This window comes from Cygnus atratus, chromosome 16 (genome assembly GCF_013377495.2).
Source record: "Cygnus atratus isolate AKBS03 ecotype Queensland, Australia chromosome 16, CAtr_DNAZoo_HiC_assembly, whole genome shotgun sequence".
Taxonomy (NCBI): Eukaryota; Metazoa; Chordata; class Aves; order Anseriformes; family Anatidae; genus Cygnus; species Cygnus atratus.
This window is the reverse complement of record NC_066377.1, coordinates 12415916-12438454: the sequence shown is the minus strand read 5'-3', so window position 1 is coordinate 12438454 and position 22539 is coordinate 12415916. Positions and strand designations below refer to the sequence as shown.

Genomic DNA, 22539 nt, shown 5'->3' with positions numbered 1-22539 from the left:
GCTGGAGAAATAATCATAAATTTGCTGAAGTAACCTGTGAGGTTCTACTCTGCTAAGAGAAACACAAAGGAGTGCTATGTGCTGAGAAAAGCCCCAGCAGAGGCTGGCAAGGTGGCATCTTCCCTCATTTGGGGAGTAGCCCTGAGGGTGAGATATTATTGCCTGCCTGCTGCAACACCACCTTCTATTACATACTTTCGTTGCTGCCCAGACAACTAAAATAAATGTCTCCCTCCATGGCAAAAAATGATACATTTTTCTGTAGATGTCAGCAATAAAGTGAAGAGCAGCTGAGAAATTCAGAGTCGCAGCCTGCAAGTGGCTGCGTACAGCCAGAACCCTGTGCAACGTCCCAGTAAGGCTGTTGGGAGAGTCACCTCTGGGGCTGAAGCTCTGGATCCTTTTACAGACATTCTCTTGTTTCATAAACCTGGTTTTGGTACCCTGAGAGAGAGATACCTAGATACATATTATGGTGTTGCCCTCAGATTAGAAAACTAACCTAATGCCTCAAACAACTGAAAACAATGCTGTGCTGATGTGCAATCTTCAGTATGTAGGGAAGTTTCTTTCAAAACTTTTACTTTAATATTCCCAAATTCCACTTGTTACTGAAATGACAGGCGTATTGTCTCTGTTTATATTTTTATTCTCTTAGCCTTGGTAAGTGTGTAACACAGTAAGACATCCGTTGCACAAAATAAATTGTATTTTGAGCGGTGTTTGTGACGGATTTAATTACACACATCCAATCTCTCTCTACTAGAGCAATGGCTGTTGATTACTTGACATCTTCCAAGTACAACTACAGGACAACTAATCTCTCTTCCCCTACCACCAGGGATATGGTGGTATCTGGTAAACTAATTTGCTGTTTGAGTGCATCAAGGCTTTATTATATGATAAATATCCAGCTATAATATACCACACGCAAACCAAAGTCAAAACATCATCTGTCTTATGATATCAACTGAGCTAGAAAAGGCAAGTTCCTTAACCAAAAGCCTTCTTGACAGAACAAATCATTCATTTCACAGGCTATGAAGAAGCCACATGGCTGGAGAAAATAATTTTCTCTAAATTTTAAAGAATCACTTGATAAATACTAGCAAAAGTATATTCTAATCTTATAAGAATTTATGATTTTTTTTTCTTTAGTATAGCAAAAAACACTGTTTTTAGATGTGAGGAAGATGCTTTGGTGATATGGGCTAAAACTTGGGACTACTGGGTACCTGTATAACTGTGCAGCTGTTCAGATTTGTGGGACCTCACCAAGCCAAACCTGACTCGTAGGTGAAAAGATGCTGTCAGATCTGCCTTCCTTACAGAGCAATACATTAGCTGAAAAGCTACTGGCAACTTCAAAACAGCACAGAAAACCAGAAGCCACTAAAGAAGAATTTTCCAAGCCACAGGATCATATGCAGATGGAAAGAAACCTAAGGGAAACTCGGCTCAAGCAACAGCCCTCAGTGGCATGCTCCTCCGCTGCACATCAACATTAGCACAGTGAATGGACGTGAAAGCCTCTCCCACAGCCCGTTACAGACTTACATGGACCAGAAGGCTACAGATACAATTGAACAGATCAAGCCACTCATTTTAAAGTTTTCAATATGTAAAAATAACTCATCTTGCAATTTATGTCAGTAATGTGAGACAGTAATGAAGCAATATCAGCTTCTAAATATCTTTTTAGTTCTTCAAACATCAGCTTGTGGATAAATCCAGAGCAGAATAGGTGGGCATGGGCAAAAGCGCACCCATGCTACAGAACAGTGAACTTCAGAGCAAATTTTTGTCTTTCTAAACGCAAGCCATTGTACAAGACGTCACAACAGTGACCCTTCTCTGCTTCCACCCATCTGCAAGGAACTACGAGGCATCACAGTCCATCCTCTCTGGAGGGCAGGGACTCTTATCATCAGGATATTCTTGATTAAGTGAAATGAGAATGACACAAGGGTGTAGTGGGTTTATGTGGCAAGGTTTTGGTAGCTGGGGGCTGCAGTGGTGGTCTCTGTGAGAAGAATCAAGCGGCTGCCCCACATTAGATAAGGGCCAGTTTCAGCCGGCTCCAAAGGAACCCACAGCTGCCCAGAGCCGAGCCAATAAGCGATGTTGTTTGTGCCTCTGTGAGAGCAGATTTAAGAAAGGGGGAAAAAAACCTGCTGCTCAATAGCACCTGGGAGAGTGAGGAGTGAGAAACAGGCTTACACCAAGGTCACTGAAGAAGGAGGGCAGGAGGTACTCCAGGTGCCGGAGCTGAAGTTCCCCTGCAGACTATGGTGAAGCAGGTGGTCCCCCTGCAGCCCACGGTGTACCATAGTGGTGCAGGTTTCTAGAAGTTCCCCTGCAGCCCATGGTAGAGCAGGCTGTCCCCGTGCAGCCCATGGGTCCCAAATGGAGCAGATCTCCACAGTGCAGCCCATGGAGGAGCCGCCAGTGAAGCAGGTGGATGTGGCCTGGAGGAGGCTGCAGCCCATGGAGAGCCCCCGCAGGAGCAGGCCCCGGGCCGGAGCTGCAGTCCGCGGAGAGGAGCCCACGCAGGAGCAGGGGGTCTGGGGGGAGCTGCTGCGCGTGGGGGACCCCTGCTGGAGCAGTTCGCTCCTGATGGACGGACCCTGTGATACGGAGCCATGTGGGAGCAGTTCTTGAGAAGCTGCTGCCTGTGGGCAGCGCACATGGGATCAGTTCAGGAAGGACAGCATCCCGTGGGAGGGACCCCACGGGGAGCAGGAGCAGAGAGGGACTGAGAAGGAGCGGCAGAGGTGAGTGCTATAAACTGACCGCAGCCTCCATTCCCCGTTCCCCTGCAACACTCAGGGGGAGGAGGTGGGAGAGGGTGGATGGGGGGAAGGTGGTTTTAGTTTGTTTTCTTTGTTTCTAATTTCTCTAGCTTGTTAGTAATAGGTAATAAATTTATTTAATCTCCCTATGCTGAGTCTGTTTTGCCCATGATGATAATTGTTGAGTGATCTCCCCATCCTTATCTCAACCCTTGGGCCCTTTTCATCGCATTTTCTCCCCCTTTCCCTTTGAGGAGGGGGAGTGAGAGACTGGTTGTGGTGGAGCTCAGCTGCCCACCTGAGTAAAACCACCATAAAGGGAAAGGCACGCTGGCTCCCCTGAAGAACCTACCCTGATGACATACGCTGAGTATCTTTGAGAGCCACTGGCCATGCACATTTTCTCCCAAAACAACCTCTACTGTGGTATTATCTCCCCTTCAGACTTTACATTAGTGGTACAACATGGGCCTTACTGAAATATTAAAACCAGGGAAATTAACTCCTTTACTTTTTAGTATTAAATATTCACTTCCCTAGCAAAGATGATTGTGAAAACCATTAAATCCAGAGATGTCTACAACTATAAGGTAAAATTACAGAGCTAAAAACATGCATTACATAAAAAAAAGTATTAATCAGGCACAAGATAGGGTAGAGGCAAAATAAATAAATAAATAAATCCCCTGTATCTTATTATCAACAAATCATGTCACAGCCAAGCCTAGGGAGTCATCTACTATTGCAGATATAGAACATTTATTAGCAGAAGGCATAACAGATGGGAACAAATAGCACTGAACTGCAGGTAATGCCCAAAGACAGATATTGGTGGTGGGATAACTGATGCCCTTTTTAAGATCTTTTTCTTTCCCAGGAATGAATATTAATAAACGTCGAAAAATTAAACTTATTTTTCTCATACAGCATCACCCAATGTCTGGTGAATCTGTCTGAGAAGCCAGAATGCCATAGTTTTCACTTGCCTTCAAGCCATAAGATAGAAATTTCTTCAATGCTACGGGCTGTTTCACAGCACCTTTGGCTGTTATAGTCAGATGCAACTGACTGAGGGGGCGACCAGTCTGTGTAAATCATGTCTTGGAAATGCACTGAGCTTAACTTCCCATGTGTAAAAACAGGGATATTAATCCTTGCTCAGCTCAGAGATAGTGGTTAGAAGATGATAAGTTTGAACGAGTTTTGAATACATAAGACTACTTTAATTCTTATTCCCCACCCCCCCCACCTCCCCTAAAATTTGGGGGTTTGAAAGCTTTGGGAGGTTTTTTGTTTTTTGTTTTTCCCTGTAAGAGACATAGTTGAATGTCTCACTCCTTGACCCATTTGGTTCACTATCGGGGCACAGGGGTGAAAACGTCTCCCTCACATGAGGGTCCCCATTTTCACAGATGCTGAGTGCTGGGATGAGAGCAGTTTGACATCTTCCAGCAAACTGCAGGTCTGGGCCCTGCTTCTAAAGTATAGCCAAAAGATTAATCTGCCTTTAGACTTCTCTGTTGACAACACTGAGTCTCTGGGGAACAAGAACAAACCTTCTAGAAAAGAAGACTCCTTCTCTACTGCTTCAGAAGAGGGCTCACTCATTGCCACCGGCCATGTTGATATACAACAGGATAAATGCACATATTGTGGCAGACCCTCTGAGCCTCTCTGCCCTGGCTGTTAGTCTGTAAACCAAGGCACTTAAGTGCTTGGTTGTAATTTCTTCCTGGTCTAACTATGGGCCTTCAGTGTGCTGAGAGTAATGTTTAAAGCAGACACGGTAGATTACTGTGTCTGGAAGTGAACATTTACTGTAGATAATCCAAAATGACAGGTCTGATAAATACCACTGGTTAGATTCTGATCAACTACACATCATCTTTCTGATTCATAGCAGAGGAATTGCCTTCTTCAAATTCCGCACACAGGCAGCATCCTCCAGGGAGAGCCTGAAGTTGTAGGTTGTTATTACTCACTTTCAAGGGTACACCTCCAATAAGTTTCTGAATAACTTCTTTTATCAGCTTACAGTTTCTGCCAATTTTGCTCTCTCTGTTAACTTAATGTAAAAACATTTTATTTCTAAAAATCCCAAAGCTAAGAGCTCCACACTCTATGCTTTATTTATCTCCTGGACAAGAAGAGATAATTTTCAGAGATGCTGAACGCTAACATCTTCCTCTAAAGTTACCAGCAGCCACAGCACAGCCTCCACCTTTCATAACCTGCCTTTTTATTATCCTCTCAAATCTATACCAGACTGCTTGAACATTTAAAATTTAATTCTAAGCATAAGCAGAATAAGGTGGTGCCACTTGCCCAAACTCAGCCTCTGATTTCTCCAAAGAAATTCTTATACTTTGAACTGTTTTTTCCTTTAAAAAATAAAATAAAAATCAATTAATAACAACAATAAAGCACAAGTGAAACAAAAGGCTTCCCAATTAACAGAACGCATGACCGCAGGATTAATTATGATTTTGGAGCCCAGCCACTTTGTAGCATTCTCTAAGTTATTATCAAGATGCAATGAGTGTGTTTTCTCTCCAATGAAGTGCAGTACACCATACCTGGCTTCTTACCTAACAGCGTGGTCGATGGAACAGTGTCTGATGATACTTTGAGATGGAATTCCGTTCACCCACACGACACGGATCATTGAAAATCAACAGAAGATCAATAGGAAAAAAAAATTACAAAAAAATGAAAACAAGGTTAGCTGTATCTAACACTCAGAAGATTCAGTCTATAGGTCATATTGGGAAATGTACAAAAGCAAAGAAAATTTAGAAATGAAAAAAAGTCTGGCACTAGTACCTGAGTAGTAGGAATTCAACAAAGATTTGCTCTGAAGGGTTTTGCTTTGGACAGAAAATGAACAAGGAGAGGGTGATGCTAGGTAGGAAAGACATAAGGAAAAGACTTTAGACATATATTAAGAGAGAGAAAGAACAGGGAGAATGTTCCTCAAAGAACACAGTAATATGGGATATATAACACTTATCAAAATGAATTATATTTTTCATCTCAACATGCATATTACATTTATTACAATGTCATAATGATGGATTTTCTTTAATATAAGCACTCCAGACCCCAAATATAATATTATAGTTATTGTAAATCAATGTGTTCCTACACAGGATACATGTATAGGACTATATCCTATATATAACTTTTTTTTTTTTTTAACCGAAGGAACATCTAGGAGAAAGATCCTTAAAAAGCACACCCAAAATACAAACTACAGAGAATCAAATGCATTAATAACAGTAAAATAAGCCTGCTCAAACACAATGTACACTAGTACCACAAAAATACACAGGTAGGGTAGCAAATTCTTTGTTAAAACCATACAAGATAACAAGGGAATTGTTCTTCAACCCAGAACACTTCATAGCAAAACCTATAATATTTTCCCCTGAGAGACAGGTTCTTTTAGCAGGACAAACTTTCTCCCATTAAAGCATTAGCTTTCTCTGGACAAAAATCCACAAATTATTCCCATATTACTCAATTATTTATGGAAGAGAGGCAGGGCTCCACATCTTCACAGTAGATTCCTTTCTTGCTAGTAAATTTATGAGGTTGCTTTACATCTGCAATAGCATACACGTACATTCTTGTGATAATCAATCATTTCTGAATGCATATTCTTCTATTATCATTCTGCATTCATTCCTAAACTTACATTTATCTCCTCCTCAAAATGTTGGGAAACAAGCTAGTACAAATCTCAGTACATCAGAAAGATGACAATAGATAACACACGAAAAACTATTCCATAATCCAATATAAGTAGACAAAACTCAGTATACATCAAAGTAATTTCAGAAGCAGTTTTTCTTTTTTTTTTCTCTAGAAAATAAAAAAAAGAACACCTCTTAAAAATTTCAAGTCCTTCTATGAGGTGAATGAAAGGAGTCACTAGTCTAGGAAGTTTCATAAGGTCTGCAGAATTACCTCCTAAGCAGTTTGTAATCATCCAGTAAATGAACTTGCTCTGGTTTTGCATTCTCCTGCTATATTTTCAAGTTTAAACCATTTGAAAACACATTAAGATAATCAAATTTCTCATAGCTTAGTCTGCCTTCAGTCCATAACACATCTCTCATTTGGGACCTCTTTCGCTTTCTTCTGTGTTTGTTAGTCTAAATCAGACCCTCTCCTCTACCGTATTTGGAACATGGCCACCTTTGCAGATGTGCAGGTAAGGCCTATGAAGAGTAATTTGGTTGCCCTGGGTCACAGAGCAAGTCAACAGTCAGGACTTGGAGCAGTATTGGAATTTTCTGGAGTTTGGGAGAAAAAAGAACTTATGGGGCCACCCTGCCTTTTCAGGAATTGCTAACTACAAATTACTTGAGAATCTGAAGGTAGACGCCTCACTCCAGCGAACTTGATTTAAATTGTTACCAACTGAGGTTTCTGAAATGAACAATACTTGTGAGACAGAGAGGCGAATTTAGACTTTCAAAGAGATCATTTTCAAAATCAGTATTGGCTTGTGTAACAAGATGCACACTCTGGGCCACCACCTCACCAGAGGTTCCCACCAGGACTAGTGCATGCACATCACAGGAGACACTTCCAGACAGGATTTCACATCAGGGTAGATATTAAGACTTCATTTAAAATTCCCTCTACATGATCTGGAATAGCATGGGAGCCCATACAGCTCCCTCTAGTCATGCAGAATGGTGGAAGCTCCTCCCTATTCTGGAAATGATTCTCCCTACTTTTTTTTTTTTTTTTTTTTTTTTTAAGTGTTTGTAAAGAAACCAACCCTGTAAACATTCCAAACTGGCACGAAAAGCAACAAAAGGGATTTTGGTATTTTGCCTTTTTTTTTTTTAAAAAAATTTTTAAATGATGAAATTTGGCTTTATTACTCTTTATTTTAGTTTTTTGGCTAAAGAAAATGTCTCATGGTCATGATCCTACAAGTCCTCAGACTGCATTTAGCAGGCATCCCACCTGAGAATGAAAAAATTATCTATGGGGTAACAACAACAACTAGATCTTGATTCAACTGTTTTGACTTACAGCAAATCTGCAAAAGGCCTTTGCATTTGATTCATTGCAAAAGGATGTGGGATATGGAGAGGTGTGAATTTAGATGGTTCTTGGTTAAATATGATAATTAAAAACCTGAGCGCCACTCACCTATGAGTCTTCCTCTTGTTTTTGCTAGTAAGAGCACAGTAACTTGGTAAGTATATAATAGTGCTCACTCATGCAATCTCAGTTCCCTACAGCTTCCTAAATGCTGTCTTCACACTGTGCCTCTGACAGTAACGTTAAGGCTACCTATCTAATAATCTGTATCGAAGTCACTCCTTTAGATTATTTGGAAAGCAGCCTTCTCCCAAACTGAGATGTCACAAAAGTTAAACATACCCTTATAACCAGTCTCTAGCAAAACTGGGTGCATTTTAAGAGATCAAATCCCAGAATCAAATAGTTCCTGACAGCAAGCTCCCAAGGATGTCAAGCTGGTGATGCTGGTGATGTAGCATTCTCCCTGGAGAGAATCTGCCTGATCTTTGTTATCTGCAGCCCTATCCATGGCATTTTATCATTGCAAAGCTGGAAGAGCAGTTCCTCTGTGCAGGACATATTAGCACATCGTTGCTGATATGATATACTACTGCTTCTCCCATCACACAGATGGGCTGCCAAATTGCACAAAATTTATGTGCAATAACAACCCCTTGCACACCCTTCCGGTCAGCACACAGATGCTGGTGGATAATTTTAGGTACACCTTGTCTCCCATTTGTCACCTCGTTTCACAATAACCCTGCACTGAGTCAGTGCCTGCATGTGACTGTGCCGTGCCACTCCAAGGAAAATGACACTGCTTTCCAAACCCTCCTGCAAACTGAGCAGCAGTCTCAAATATTGCAAATACCATCACTTATTTGTAATGGATTTAGGATATATATCTATATTAAAAAAAAAAAAAGGCAGCACAGTATTTGAGAAAAATGAACAATTCACCTTCACATGACCCTTTGGTAAAACTAGATGAGCTCGAATAATGCTGGACTAATTTATCTTTCAGCAAATACCTATTCTGATTCTGTATCATGGGAGATACATAGGCTGAGTCCATAAAATCTCTCCAGTCAAAACTCTTTTAAGTACCAATAAGAATTCTGCATGAATAAGGGCTATCAGTGTGGGACAGAAAGAGGGACAAACAGCTTCTTCCCTTTGGTCCAGAAAAGACAAGGGCCTATTTCTGTTACACTTTTCAGTAAGACCTGACGTCTCACTGCTCCAGCACAGTTCACAGAATGGTTTGGGTGGGAAGGGTCCTTAAAGCCCACCCAGTGCCACCCCCTGCCATGGGCAGGACCCTCAGCCCCACCCAGCCTGGCCTTGGGCACCCCCAGGGATGGGGCACCCACAGCTCCTCGGGGCAGCCTGGGCCAGGGCCTCACCACCGCCCTCAGAGTAAAGAATTTCTTCCCTATATCTAATCTAAATCTATCCTCTTCCAGATTAAAACCATTACCCCTTGTCCTGCCACTACATGTCCTTGTAAAACGTCCTGATGATTTCGTGTAGGCCCCCTTTAGGCACTCACTGGCAGGCCTCTATCAGGTCTCCCCAGAGCTTTCTCCTCTGCAGGCTGAACAACCCCACTCCCTCAGGCTGCCTTCACAGAAGAGGTGCTCCAGCCCTCTGATCAACCCACACCCCCAGTTCATTCTCCTCAGGGCTGCTCTCAATGCATTCTCCACCCAGCCTCTGTTTGTGCTTGGGACTACCCAGATGCTCACAATCTCCCAGGACATAATTACATTTAACAACAGCAGACATCTCTGTCAAGTGACAAAATTCAGAACTGCAAATTGCCAACAGGACTGCGTGCTCCTGCTGCAGTGCACTGGCCTCTACAGACCCCATTTCAGCCTGACTTTATGGATCACACTATTTGCAAGAGCTGACACTGAAAATTTAGAAAGACATTCCCTCTAAAGCACTGAGATGAAGTAGGTGAAGAAATATGCATTTTTACTAACAACAGAGGATTTTTTTTCCATGTTAGTGCTACAGCAAACTTGGACTCTCATAACCGAGGTCAAGATGGAGAGGACAACTCCCCGTCATGAGATGTTCACAAACAGTAGTTCCTGTTGTGAGTAAAAAGAAAATTTAAGAAGGAATTTGAGAGAGAGAGATGATTTCAAAAGCTAAGATGAATAACCCCTTGTAAAACTCTATAAGTTAGCAGAAAGGTTACAAAGTAATCCTATTATGTTATTCAAAAGTTAGAGTAGGCCTGTATAGAAACCCTCAAGTATTAAACTGCATTAAGGCATTTTTTTTTTAAAAGAAAGGCTTTTACTCTTTTTTTTTTCCTATCTATATCATCAGGGCCAAACCCATAAAATTCCTGTATCAGCATGTGCACGCTACTGCACCGGAGAGAACTTACCTCCAACACCTCGGCATCCTGGACTTGGCGGAAAAAAATGTGGAGAAATCATGAAAGCTTATTGGTAATCATTTCTCATGGATATAAAGAAGAAAAAAAGAAAAGAATCAGCCCATGACTGTGTTACAGGCTTGTGTTACAGAGGGAGGTGATGATAAAATCTGCAATGATGTCAGACAAGCAAAGGACTTACTGAATTCAAAAAAAAAAAAGGTATGCTTTTTTTTTTTTTTTAACAAAATTAGATACAACATTTTTTCTAGAGTTGCCATTTCAACTAAGTGACTCAGCTGTTTTAATTAGTCTCTCAAAATACCAAGAAAAGAAAAAATGAGGTCACAGTACAGGCTCAACTCTTCTCTTATTTTCTGGTGGAAAAAAACATTTCAAAAAGCCAAAATCTGAAGAAAGTATGAAAAATTTCATTTTCCCCATACATTTCAAACAAGCTACCTCTGCTGTTTCTAGGCTGCCTGTTACAATGCTGTGCTATCCTGTCTTTCAAAGATATGAGCCACTGACAACTGGTGCTGTCTTCTTTAGGAGATATAGCTACTCAGCACCTGAGAAAATTAGATCTTGACTCAAGTCAATTTAATATCAGAGAGAAGTGTTCACTGCTAGCCTTGACGGTCCCAAACACCTATTTATCCATCTCATAGGTACATTACACAGAGTGACAGTAGCAATGCATGCAGATGGAATTTGACATGACCTACAGAGGGAAAAGAAAAAATTCACTCAGCCTGTCCCAATCAATCTGAGATTGCAAAGCAAGGTTTCAATGATTAAAAACAAACAAACAAACAAACAAAAAAACAACTTTTTTAATCATAGGCAAATCCTAGTTAGTAATTAGGGGAAAAACACTTCACTACAGATGCTTAAAAATGACAGAAGAGTTCTAGCATGTTTTGTTTTTAAAGCTGGTCCCTCTTCAAACTATAGGCTAAGTGTCAAAAGAAGGAGTGACATTCCCATAGTGTCTAAGTTAAAATTTATTTAATACCAAAATGTTTACAAATCCACCATGCAATCCACCATGCACTCAATCTGGATCTAGCAAGGCTAAATTATAACTTTGTGCTGCTTTTCCCACAAAAGTCTTCCAGCTACAGAGGTCTGCATGTTTTACAAATATTAACTACAATTATTTTTATGGAAGTGATGTGAAAAATAAAGTGAGAACACAGGCAAAAGAAGAAATGCTGTCTTTCCATTTCAGTTCTCTAACCATGAGATCATGCTTTCTTTCATAACAACTTCATACAGAAAATTACTTCCACCCTAGAAATCTGCTAAGTAATGTGATTCGACTCTTCTACTCACAAAGGAAAAACTATATCTGTATTTCTGAAGAACAAATGATCACATGTCTTTCTGAATGTCTGACGTAGTTTTTAAAACAGACTTTATAAATTATTCTTGGTAGATTTAGAGTGAGAAGGAATGCTTTCCACCCATCTGAGAGTTAAGGTAGGGGCAGTGCGAGAGAATTTCAGACAACTGATTTCTAACAAGCTTTCACAACGAACCCTCACACTGTCATTCCTAGCTCCTCAGCATTGTGCCCATAGGAATAGGTCCTTTCAAGAACCTAGAGCTCTCCAAAGGGGACATATCCACTGCAAGCAAGTTAAACTTACTGAATCCATTAACATCTTGGCAGCTGGAAGAGAAAGCTTCTTCACTGTGAACAGCACTGAGTTTGGTAGAGGTCTTGTCTGAAGTAGCCACGGGACCCATCTCCCTCTGTGTGCTGGTCTGGGTCTCCTTCTGCTTCTTGGCTAGCTTCCTTTAGGGTATTTTGAAGAGGGGAGAAATCAAGGTCAGTTTTCCCTCATTAGAAAGAAAACAATGAGAAAATATCTTGAAAAATCACAATTATCCCACTTGGACAGACATGCAGGGCACGTGGCAAACCGCACGAGAGGAAACCCCACAGCTTTTTAATATAACTGATGTGGAGTACAATAAACGATGATGCCAGTCCGTGAGCCTAGCTGTCCCTCCCAGTAGCTTATCGTGCACAAGCCTGCATCACCCCAGCAGTAGGAGCACTACGTCACCGTTGAAGAGGGTGGCATAAGGAAAGCCCCTGGAGCAGGTGACATCTGCTCCAGGAAGAGCAGAGGACACTGGGCGAGGGCAGTGATCAGAACAGCTCGCTAGGAGGTACACGGGATGTCCGCATCCATCCCATGGGGCCATCTGCACCTGGGACTTTCTCTGACAGCTCCGGTGAAGAGTGCGGCCTGACCCTGTGCAACCTGGCGGCTAGAGCAGGAGTCCTGCCCTGTCCCCGAGCAGGGCACTGAGGGCAGCAGTCTGTACTAGATTTTGACAAACACCCAAACTGCACTGAGGATTGACAGTCAGAGGAAGAGTGGGGCAAGTTAAAGGCTGAAGTAATTTAAAAAATGACTATGCCCAGAGACGCTACTGGGCCTCTTCTTATTTTGTAGAGAACTCAAAATGCCCCATCCCTGGAAGTGTCTGCCCAGTCCCTGAAGTGTTGTCCCATCCCTGGAAGTGTTTAAGGTTAGGTTGGATGGGACTTTGAGCAACCTGGTCTGGTGGGAGGTGTCTCTGCCCATGGCAGGGGGGTTGGAATTTGATGAGCTTTAAGGTCCCTTCCAACCCAAACCATTCTGTGACTGTATGATTCAAAAACATTGGTGAAAGTAGAAACAGGGCCAGCTCCAAAAACAGTAACAAAGCCAAGAACGAGGCTCCTCTTTTGCAAACACAGCTAATAATAAGGAAATGGAGAGAAGCAGGAAAAGTGAGCTGCTAAGCTTCCATTGACATTTGGCCGCCCTGTGCTTCATTCATATCAGAGAGCAAAACTGTTTAAAAATGAATGTGTGACATTCTACAACCCGCACCTTGAAAAAATATCACACAAATCCCTGGAACCAGCAAAGAACTTTGCTTACATGGCTTCCGTATATAAGAAAATAAAACAAAATAAAAGGGAGAAAAACAGATTACTGTAAGTAGGAGCTTTAGTTTTCTCTTCCCCCCCCCTAACTCAAAGAAAAAAAAAACTAGCAACTAAATCATTTTGCAAAGAGGTTTTTCTTCATTGAGATGACATGCTTATGGTAAGTACTACCCATCTTTTAAACTTCACTAGACTCTTAAAAGGATATTCCTTGCAACATATTTCAACAGGCTTTATTTATTCACAGCACATGTCAGAGTGGCATTTACTAGCAAGTTCAAGCACACAGCTGAGCCCCAGCCCTTCACGAGGTGGGGCAGCTGGGCCAGCAACATTCATTTGCAAGGAAAGGTCAGAGAACTAAAACCTTTGTCCGTGTCTGGAGGAAACGACTATCGTAAGGCAAGCTGCATAATCCAGACCAGGAGAGCACAAAATTATGGAGAAATGTCTAATGTCTGTTACAAACTTCTGAACATCTCTCTCATCTGCTCAGCCAGTTGAGGTTCAGCGTTGTGTTTTCAATTCCAACTCATAGCTATTCAAATTGGGTACGTAATTATAGAGTGCATATTTAGATCTCACAAAATCTCCATGATGTATCCACTTCTGTAGATGAAGATGCAAACAGAGGAATCAGCTTTGAATGATGAAGCAAAAAGCTGATGTTTAATGATGTTAAAAGCTTTGCTTCCAGTACATAGCAATGCTAGCACAGCCAGATTTATTAGCTATGAGCTACAGCCATGTGAGCCCCCTTTTTTTGTGCTGTGGTACCTGAGGTAACGACAATAGTCTTGGAGTGTATTAACCCTGCTACGTGGTTATTTTAATCCTTTAGATTTGCTAATCATACATGGCTATGTGAATTCTTTGGCAACAGGAATTAAAATTTCTCAGTGGGAAGCACTAATCCAAGATGCACAAGTCCTTAATAACAAGCACTCTGGACTGCTGGGGTGAGCCATTACATACTACCACTACTGATATTTAAAAATAGAGAGTCAAAAAGGGTGACTTCCTTATTAAATCCAGATTAAATTATTTGTGGCAGTAATTACCTCTAAGTCCCATTGCTCAGTTTCTTTTCAGAAATGCCAATAAGCTACAAAGAGCTGGAGCTGGCAAACTCCTCTTTTCTTTCAGTGGACAAGCAATAACATTTCTGCATGTTCTACGCAGGAAAAAAATCACCCCAAACCCAAGCCCATGAGTCCCCAAAGGCCTGCTTACAAAAGCCCTGTGCAAAGCAGTTCTACCTGGTCCTGTAGAAGACAGAGAGGCCCCTAAAACATTGGCTTGAATGCCTAAAAAGAAAAGGTGACATGAGTTTAAAGTTCTCGACCTAACTCGCACGCACAAACGGCAGCCTCTCTGCGCAGGCTGCTCACAGGTGGACCAGCTGAAGCTGATGCAAGTTCAGAGAGAAGTGCACAGAAGAAGCCACACGGAAAACTGTTTGGCATCTGACAGCGCTACAATTTGCTTTCGACATGGCGTTATCAGTTTCCACCTTTTTTCCTCTCTCTTCCAAGAATGTAAAAATTCTTCATCTAAATTTAGAGGGAAAAGAAAGACAGATCTCTTTTGAGGATTTCAGAGCTAAGCTTGCCAGACACATCAAGGGGCTCTCAGTTTCTAAATGTGCCTTTTCTGTCTCAGTTACGTGTCTGGATAGAGTGGCAGCACAGGACTAAGCCTATTTGGTCCTTACCATCTTTGTAATTCATAGAAAGGATTATAAAATCAAATGACTAGCACTTTCTAGAATGTTAGGGATATGACTTAAACCCACAGCTAGGTAGAGGTTTATTTGCCAGCATGTCAAAATGTCTTTGGAATTGGAAAAGCATTTATCTGAAAATGCTGTTTCCAAAAATAGGGCACTTCAAGAGATCTCTGTGAATCACTGACAAGCTGCATCAGTGACACGGCTCCTGCTCTCCTTACTGACCAGCTTCCCCTAAACACAACAACGGCAACATCCCAAGGAAACTGCTATCAGTGCATTAGTGTCAATCACAGGCCAGCTGCAGGCTGCCTTGAGCATGTAACCAGCACAGTCTGTCACCAGGCATCGAGAAGACACTTTCTGTCTCATGCATTATGCAGTTGAAAAGGGGAAGAAATAAAGGACTGGGCAGATACTTGGAAGAAGAGTCTGATACAATCAACATAGGGTGAAGAGACTGAAATGTCAAAATGTGAGTACGGCGGTATTAATGGCTGTTTTACATTTAAGTGTAAGGAAGATGTGCCAAGAAGAAAACAAGAATCCATGGATGGGGTTTACTGGGTTGCCCTTTTCAGTTCAAGAGGGTTTGTAAATGAAGAGATGATGTTTATGGGCATTATACACACAAAGGAGTGATGAGACAGAAAGATGCTCAAAGCAGAATAAAAAAAATGAAACCAGCTGCATAATCAGGCAGTTGAAGCTGACCCAACTAAAGCAAGGACAAGAGCTATTAGCAGTGAACCTAAACTAAGTGCAAATTTAGAAAAAAATACGATGGAGATTTGATTTAGCTATTTTTGAAACTTCTACTCATCAGTGAATATATATAAAATGCTGAAACACTATATTAAAACTGTGGGGCTTCCAGTTTAACAGTCCAGGAATATAAACCTAGTATCAAGTTAAAAGCATTTATTACCATAGGCATTGATCAGAAAACTCAAGGAATATTTTCAGTTAGAAGAATTCATAGGATCAGATTCCAGTTTTGCAGAGGTTTGGGTAAACTTCAAGGATTACATTTTTAAAAGCAGCTCTTCTCTAAATTTTTATATCAATTTTACGTGTGTGAATGTTAAATCTGTAACTGCCACTCCTAAAAAGCTCTGGTACGTGTACGCTGACAGATTTAATTTTAGATGTTTCACAAGGATGGATTATATATACCATAACGTAGATTTGCATGCACAGGTAATTTAGACATTAGGTATAGAGTATGTAAGTTAAACATGAAATTTCCTCCTACAGACAAAAATTGCATATTGCCCTCATTTCAAATAAGCAATTTAAGAAAGCTACAAAATACAATTCCTATTAGATATTTGTGAGCAGCAGCCTGCTGGGAGTACGCACACTATTTATTATGGAACCTGCACAAATGTAGGGCAGAGATCAACCATGCAAATACCCAGTTAAGAGCCCTGGTTAAACACCAGATCTACTGAAAAGGATGTCTGTCCCCTCGATCTGTACTAGATCATACACTGAGCTTGAAAGAACAGTTTCATATTGGTGCGAAAATGAGGCAGGGATTATACATGGCTCTATGGTCTGCAGGACACAGGTAATCCTTTTGCTCTGATGCAGGAGTGGTAAAGCCCCTGCTGCAGTATAGCATCCAGTTCTGCACTTCAAATAGACGTGTACCAAAGGGACATACAGAAAAGCAGAACATGAAAGGTAAATCTAGAAAACGTGACCTACAAGCAAAGGCCAGAAGAAGCATGGTTCTTTCATCTAGAGCAAAGATGATGGAATAGAGCTGACAAATCTCTATGAGAAGATAGCACAGCAAAGCTCTTCTCCCAGTCTATAGGGGCTGGGGAAAAAGGTAATGGGCCTAAATTACAGGAAAAGGAGTTCATTTTAGACTTTGGGACAACTATACACCGCAGAAACTGCCCATCACTCAGGCAGGTTGGGCAGGTAGGCTGTGAAATCTTCTGGCAGCCGGGCAGGTGGGTGTCTCTCCCTGTTCCGGCACTCTGCACTGTCATCTTCATGCTTAAAACCACAGCACATCGCACGCTCCCTTTCTGCCTCCTGTAGCCTCAGCAGAGCTCAGAAATAGCCTCTGCTCTAAGGGCGCAGGCATCTCACTGGTTCTCACAGCCTCTGTAAGGACAGACCCTCCACACCGGCAAGCACAGAGTCAGTTTTGCCTGTTCTTCTTTAGTGCGTGCCATGGCGAAGCCAAACTCAGCGTCTGAGTAGAAGGAATTCACCAAGGCAGAGACTGTGAGGACTGCATCACTGCTGCTTACAAGGCAAACACTATTTGACATGAGAAAGGGCTGTAACGTAGGTATAAGTCCAAAGATGCTCTGAACATTTTTGACTCTGCATATACAAACTCAGCACCAGGGAAAATGGAGGGCTACACTCTCTAAGCTTTACTTGAGCAAATTAATCACTGTTTGTGGAAGACCTTTACTCACAACATCATCAACTTTGGACAAGGCAAGTGGACTTGAGAGCCATGCAGAAGAATATACTGATATAAACAGTCAGCAAGCACAGCTCTCTGCAAAGCTGCAGTTTGCACTCACCTCACAGACATGTTTAAATAAATGCTCACATACTTTCTGAATTTTCTTTTAAAATTTGCTTTAATTAGCCCGACATGGCCACTGATTTATGACTTTGTTCTTCCAGTATCTAATGAGAAAATTTCTTAACATTCTGATTTAGCAAGATGACCTGTGCAGGCAGATCCCACCATCCAGGGAAATATATGGAAATCTTTAGGCATGTAGGTATTTATACAAAGGCATACCCATAAATAAAATCAATGTTTTATTTCTTTTCAAATGTCCTACAGGCAGTGGAAATAAATTCAGCACAAACTGTTATTTCAGAAAATGCAAGTATAAATTCAGCTTGCTAACTTGGATGGAATCTGTCCCATGAAGAGAAACTCCCAGCTGAAACCACCACCACAATTAAAGTTTGTATGAAATGACAATGGGAGTTGAAGGGGCTTCCTGCAGTACCATAGGGTCCTCAGTACTCTGGCCAGATCAGGGACAAAGGAAAACAATGTATTGGCTATTGAGTGCCCTTTTCTTATAAATAACATTAAACAGTGCTTGCAATACATACATGAATCTACTAATTTCCAGAAACACTTCTCTGGTCTGATAGCACTCTTGATTAAATTTCAGTCTGCAACCATTGCCCAGCCCAGTAGAAGGGGGAAAAAGCAAGCAAACAAACAGAAAGCAACAACAACAAACAACTGCACACAGAAAATAAAACATTTCCACTCCTTTTCCTGGTGAAGAAATAATAAAGCCTTGATAAGGGTTGTTGCAATGGAAAATACTGTTGTAAAAGAAGCGTCTGTCATTAAATGCAGAACCTCTTTTAAAGCAGACACAATGCTGCCTATGTTTTATTGCTTCATCTAAGAAAAGAAACAAAAAACTTTCAGAGGTGGATGGGTTGCTTTGTTATACAGTACATAGTATCTTACAATGCATTAAACTTGCATGCAATGTGTCAGAGAGAGCAATTCTTTAGAAAACTTAGGCAACATTTGTACTGGTGTAAATACAGAGTATTTCAGAATACTCATGCCTCACCACGGTGACAATGGTGCAAGGAGCACATCAGGACAGGAGCTCACAATTCTCCATCTCTCTTTTCCCATCACAAAACCACGAGGACTTAGCCTACTCCATTGGTACAGCAAGTTCTGTCCAAGGATCTCAAAGCGTCTGCAACTAACTTGTAGTGACGGGTGGACTGAAGTACCCAAAATGAAGTCAGCCCTGCATCATGACTTATCAAGAGAGGAACAGGGGCTTCCTGAGTTTGTATTTCCACTTTATACGTGTTAAAGATCTTTATGGTCTTCTCTTTCAGTCAGAATAATATCTGTTCCCATATGTTGTAGGAAGCTTTTAATGAAGTGTTGCCATACAAAACTCCCATAATAATTCATCCAATATGCACAAAATAGCTGGAAGAAGCTTCTCATAAGTGGGTATTTTTGATGGTCTCATTGAAGCAGTGAGTACTTCAAATCTCAGTGGCTTAGATATATCATCAAGAACTGTTAAGAAGAGTTAGGGTTGGAGATTTATGGTCCCTAAGAAGAAGAAATGGCAGTGCAGCAGATGACAAAAGGGTAAAAGGAATTACCCTAAAGCAAACAAGGATTACTCCAAGAACAAGAAATCTGAAGTCCAGAAACTGAAGCTAAAAATAAAGTGATGTAGTCCATATGGTTGTATTTAAAGGTCTGCCAACAGATCTGGTTGAGAACCTGCTTTTTAATACTGGTAATTCATTGAATTCAATTTTGCTTCAGGACAAGGTCATAGCATGGAAGCCAATTCTATTAAAAAATCTCTTTATATACATATTGCTGCTCTTATTTTCACAACACTTCAAATAAACTTAAATCAAACCTCTCTGTTCATAAGAGGCTGTAGCAATTTCTATCAGCTTTTGCTAAGAATTACACAATCCTTAGCAATTTAGGATTTTCATCTGCAATCATAATAAAACACCCTATTTCATGTGAAACTTGAAACATGAAACTCAATAAAACTTCATCATATGCTCCCTGATGGATTCTCCTGCTTTCTTCCCTAACTTATTGGAATGTCCCTCATATGCTGACAGTTGTTTGGGAGAAAAATAAAGAGCTTGGTTTTGCAGATCAGCGTACAGGCTAAATGCCAATACGAACCCAAATGCTGCCAAGCACAACTTGATGCTGGAAGTATATATCGTGTGACAACTATTTGTGTGTTACCTCTACCACAGAGACATTCCAGCTAGCAGAGCTCATGCTTGATGTGGTAACTGGGACACCGTAAGCACAGAGCTAAGAATAAGCTCTCTGCAAATAGTTTCGGGTGCAGCACTAGAGGTAGTTCTATGATTTCTGCATCCTGAGCTAAAATCTCCATTCAGTGCTTCAGCGAGGTGCTATGAACACGTAAGCTTGCCTGATGACACCTCTGGGTTCCCTGTACTGTGATATGCTGTGTGGTGCACATCTGCTTTATTAAATCTTTGCAGCCCATTGCCACTTGCTCCTGTTACTGCTGAATTCCACTTCAACCTCAGGCTTAGGTTAGCTGCAGCCTCTTCACTTTTCCTGAGTCAACCTCCTGTAACCCAAGAAAAAGTACTAGTATATTGATCCACAGAAGCCACCGAACGACAGCAAAGAGACTGCTTAAGAAGACCCTTACTTTCTCTGTAGCAGAGTAATCCTCAGCTGACTACCTAAAGCAACATTGTGGTGCAGTTGTAAAAAGGGGTCATATAGGGCTCTGAAGTTGAGTCATGTTTTTAAAGGCACAAATCTCAAAATATAATTAAGGCAGGAAACATTCTGACCATATACTGCCTGCAGGAAAAAGACAAAACTGTAATGGTAAAACGGGGACTGCATTTTTCAGGCAATGGTGCTGACTGGTTGTGAGGAAATAACAGTAAAACAGCGCAGATGGAACTTTTTTGATATTTATGGGAAACATGGAAAGGCTGTGGCAATAAATGCAACTAGCTAGTAGCACCTACATGCTAAAATGTCCTCTACTTTAACACTAAGTTAAACCTCTGTTGAAATCTTTCCATTTGTGGTCAAATTCTATTCTTGGTGAACTAGCGTGGAATTTAGACAAAATTGAGTTACTCCACATTTACAGTTATGTAACTGGACAAATCCAAGTGTCACTAGGGTGTCTTTTGGGCCCTTACAAACTTAGCAAGTAGTGAATGTTCCTCTTTCAATTATTTCCTGATAGGTCATTGAGCAGCAAAACCACTCTAACAGGTGAATAGGGATCCTTATACTTCTTTGCCCTGTTCTTAGGATGGATATAAATTTGACTCTCATGAATAAGAAGTCAACTTCCACTAAAATGGTAGAACATAAATGCGTTCATTTCACTGACCTACTGAACAACTTCCAGATGAATTCACAGGATAAAGGCACAAGATCAAGACAAAGATGAACTGCAGAAACAGCCAAAGGAGAAGGCTCCAGGGTGGCAGGCTCAGAGGCCCTGGCAAAACACACAAGGCCCTTTTGACAACTTTGTCTATGCTAGAGCCCTAGAAAGTCAGGCAGGCTGCTGCTTTTGAGGGCAATATGGTTGATGGTTCTGAGAGATGGAGAGGAGACCTGTTTTTCTCAGCAGTAACAGTTGCCTTCTCCATCCCTCCCAACTCTCTGGTGACAGCAAAGACATCCAACTCAATTCTTCAGGACTCCTTCATCAAATTATTGATCCAGTCCTCCCCTCCTCCTCATCCTCAGACAACTGTTATCGTGGCAGAAACAGCTTGGCCCTGATTACTTTCCAGCCCTTCAACCTTTAGGCAACAGATGGCTCCAGAAAGTACTGGTGTGTGAAGCATTTTCATGTGCCTTAACTGCCCTAATTATGCAGCATTGTCATTAGGATCTGAAAATCTGAACTGCTTCGTCATCCACAGGTCTAAACTGGCACTCAGAACCTGGGAGCTCCAGGAACAGGGATATTGGCTGAGATAACATCAAGTCCTAATTGCCAAAAACCTTACGTTTTAAAAATACTTATATCTATAGCTGAGAAATTCCCCTTTCAGGTGTGAATTTCCCTGCAGTCTGACTAAATATAGTGGACAATTAAAAAAAGTGCAGTTGGGACATTCTGTATTTGTTTATTAGCATTTGAACATCTATAAATCATAACTGACAAATCTATGGACGTTTATGTGTTTGCAGGCATAGTTAAAGATGAAATGGTGAAACGGGAAATATAGCAGCATGAAAGAAAAATAAAACACAAGCTGCTGGAAAGACAAGATGAAATGGTTAAAAAAAAGTGATAAAAGAAAAGAATACAACAAAGCACAAAATTACCACCGTGAGCATGCTCAAGAAGCATCATCCCCAGCTAGGTACTTACAAGTAATAGGAGTAGGAGTATGCATTTCTTCTAAATATTGATGGCCAGTCAGATGAACAAAATATCCAAAATAGGAAAAAGAAAGAAGAATACATAATTAGATTTATATGGCCTCTTTTTTATTATTTTTATTATTATTATTATTATTATTAAAAGAAAATACAAATTATTTGTGCTGCCATTGGTACTGAGCTACTTTTTTTTCTACACATTTTTCAGGAGGTGTACGGTCACAAGGAACATGTGCTGAACTGAAGACAGAGCACACGGGTGCGTTTCCACTTCTGCTGCTGCCTCACATCACACACATGAATGAATCCCTTCACCAATTTCTTCCTCAACTTTGCCATGTCAATAACACAGATAATGAGACTTACCTTTGCCTATAAGTGCTTTGAGATTTTTGGAATGGAAAGGATTACCTAAGTGCTATCAATTAAATAACAAGTATTAAAATGGCAACGTAAAAATATTTCAATTTCAGAATGTTTAGACAATGAACAAATTGTGCGATGATAAACAAAGCTTCAAACTCTAAAATGCAAATAGATCATTAACAATTCAAACACCACTACATATTTATAGATGATCACTTGGGTTATGTATTAGCTTTCTGCATCATTGTGATTTCAGAACATTTTAACAGAGCAACATAAAATGAGTCCTGCCAACCGGTTATAACTTAACGG

General features: G+C 41.0%; 1 protein-coding gene across 1 annotated transcript in view; it reads right to left on the bottom strand.

The window, feature by feature from the left end:
• Positions 1–22539, bottom strand: part of PTPRT (protein tyrosine phosphatase receptor type T) — a 532802-nt gene that overhangs the window by 39906 nt on the left and 470357 nt on the right. The window contains exons 16-17 of the mRNA XM_050713944.1: positions 11895–12043; positions 5616–5693 (exon numbers count right to left, since the gene is read on the bottom strand). Of these exons, the coding sequence (XP_050569901.1) occupies positions 5616–5693; positions 11895–12043 (227 nt within the window). The remainder of the gene's footprint in view (positions 1–5615; positions 5694–11894; positions 12044–22539) is intronic.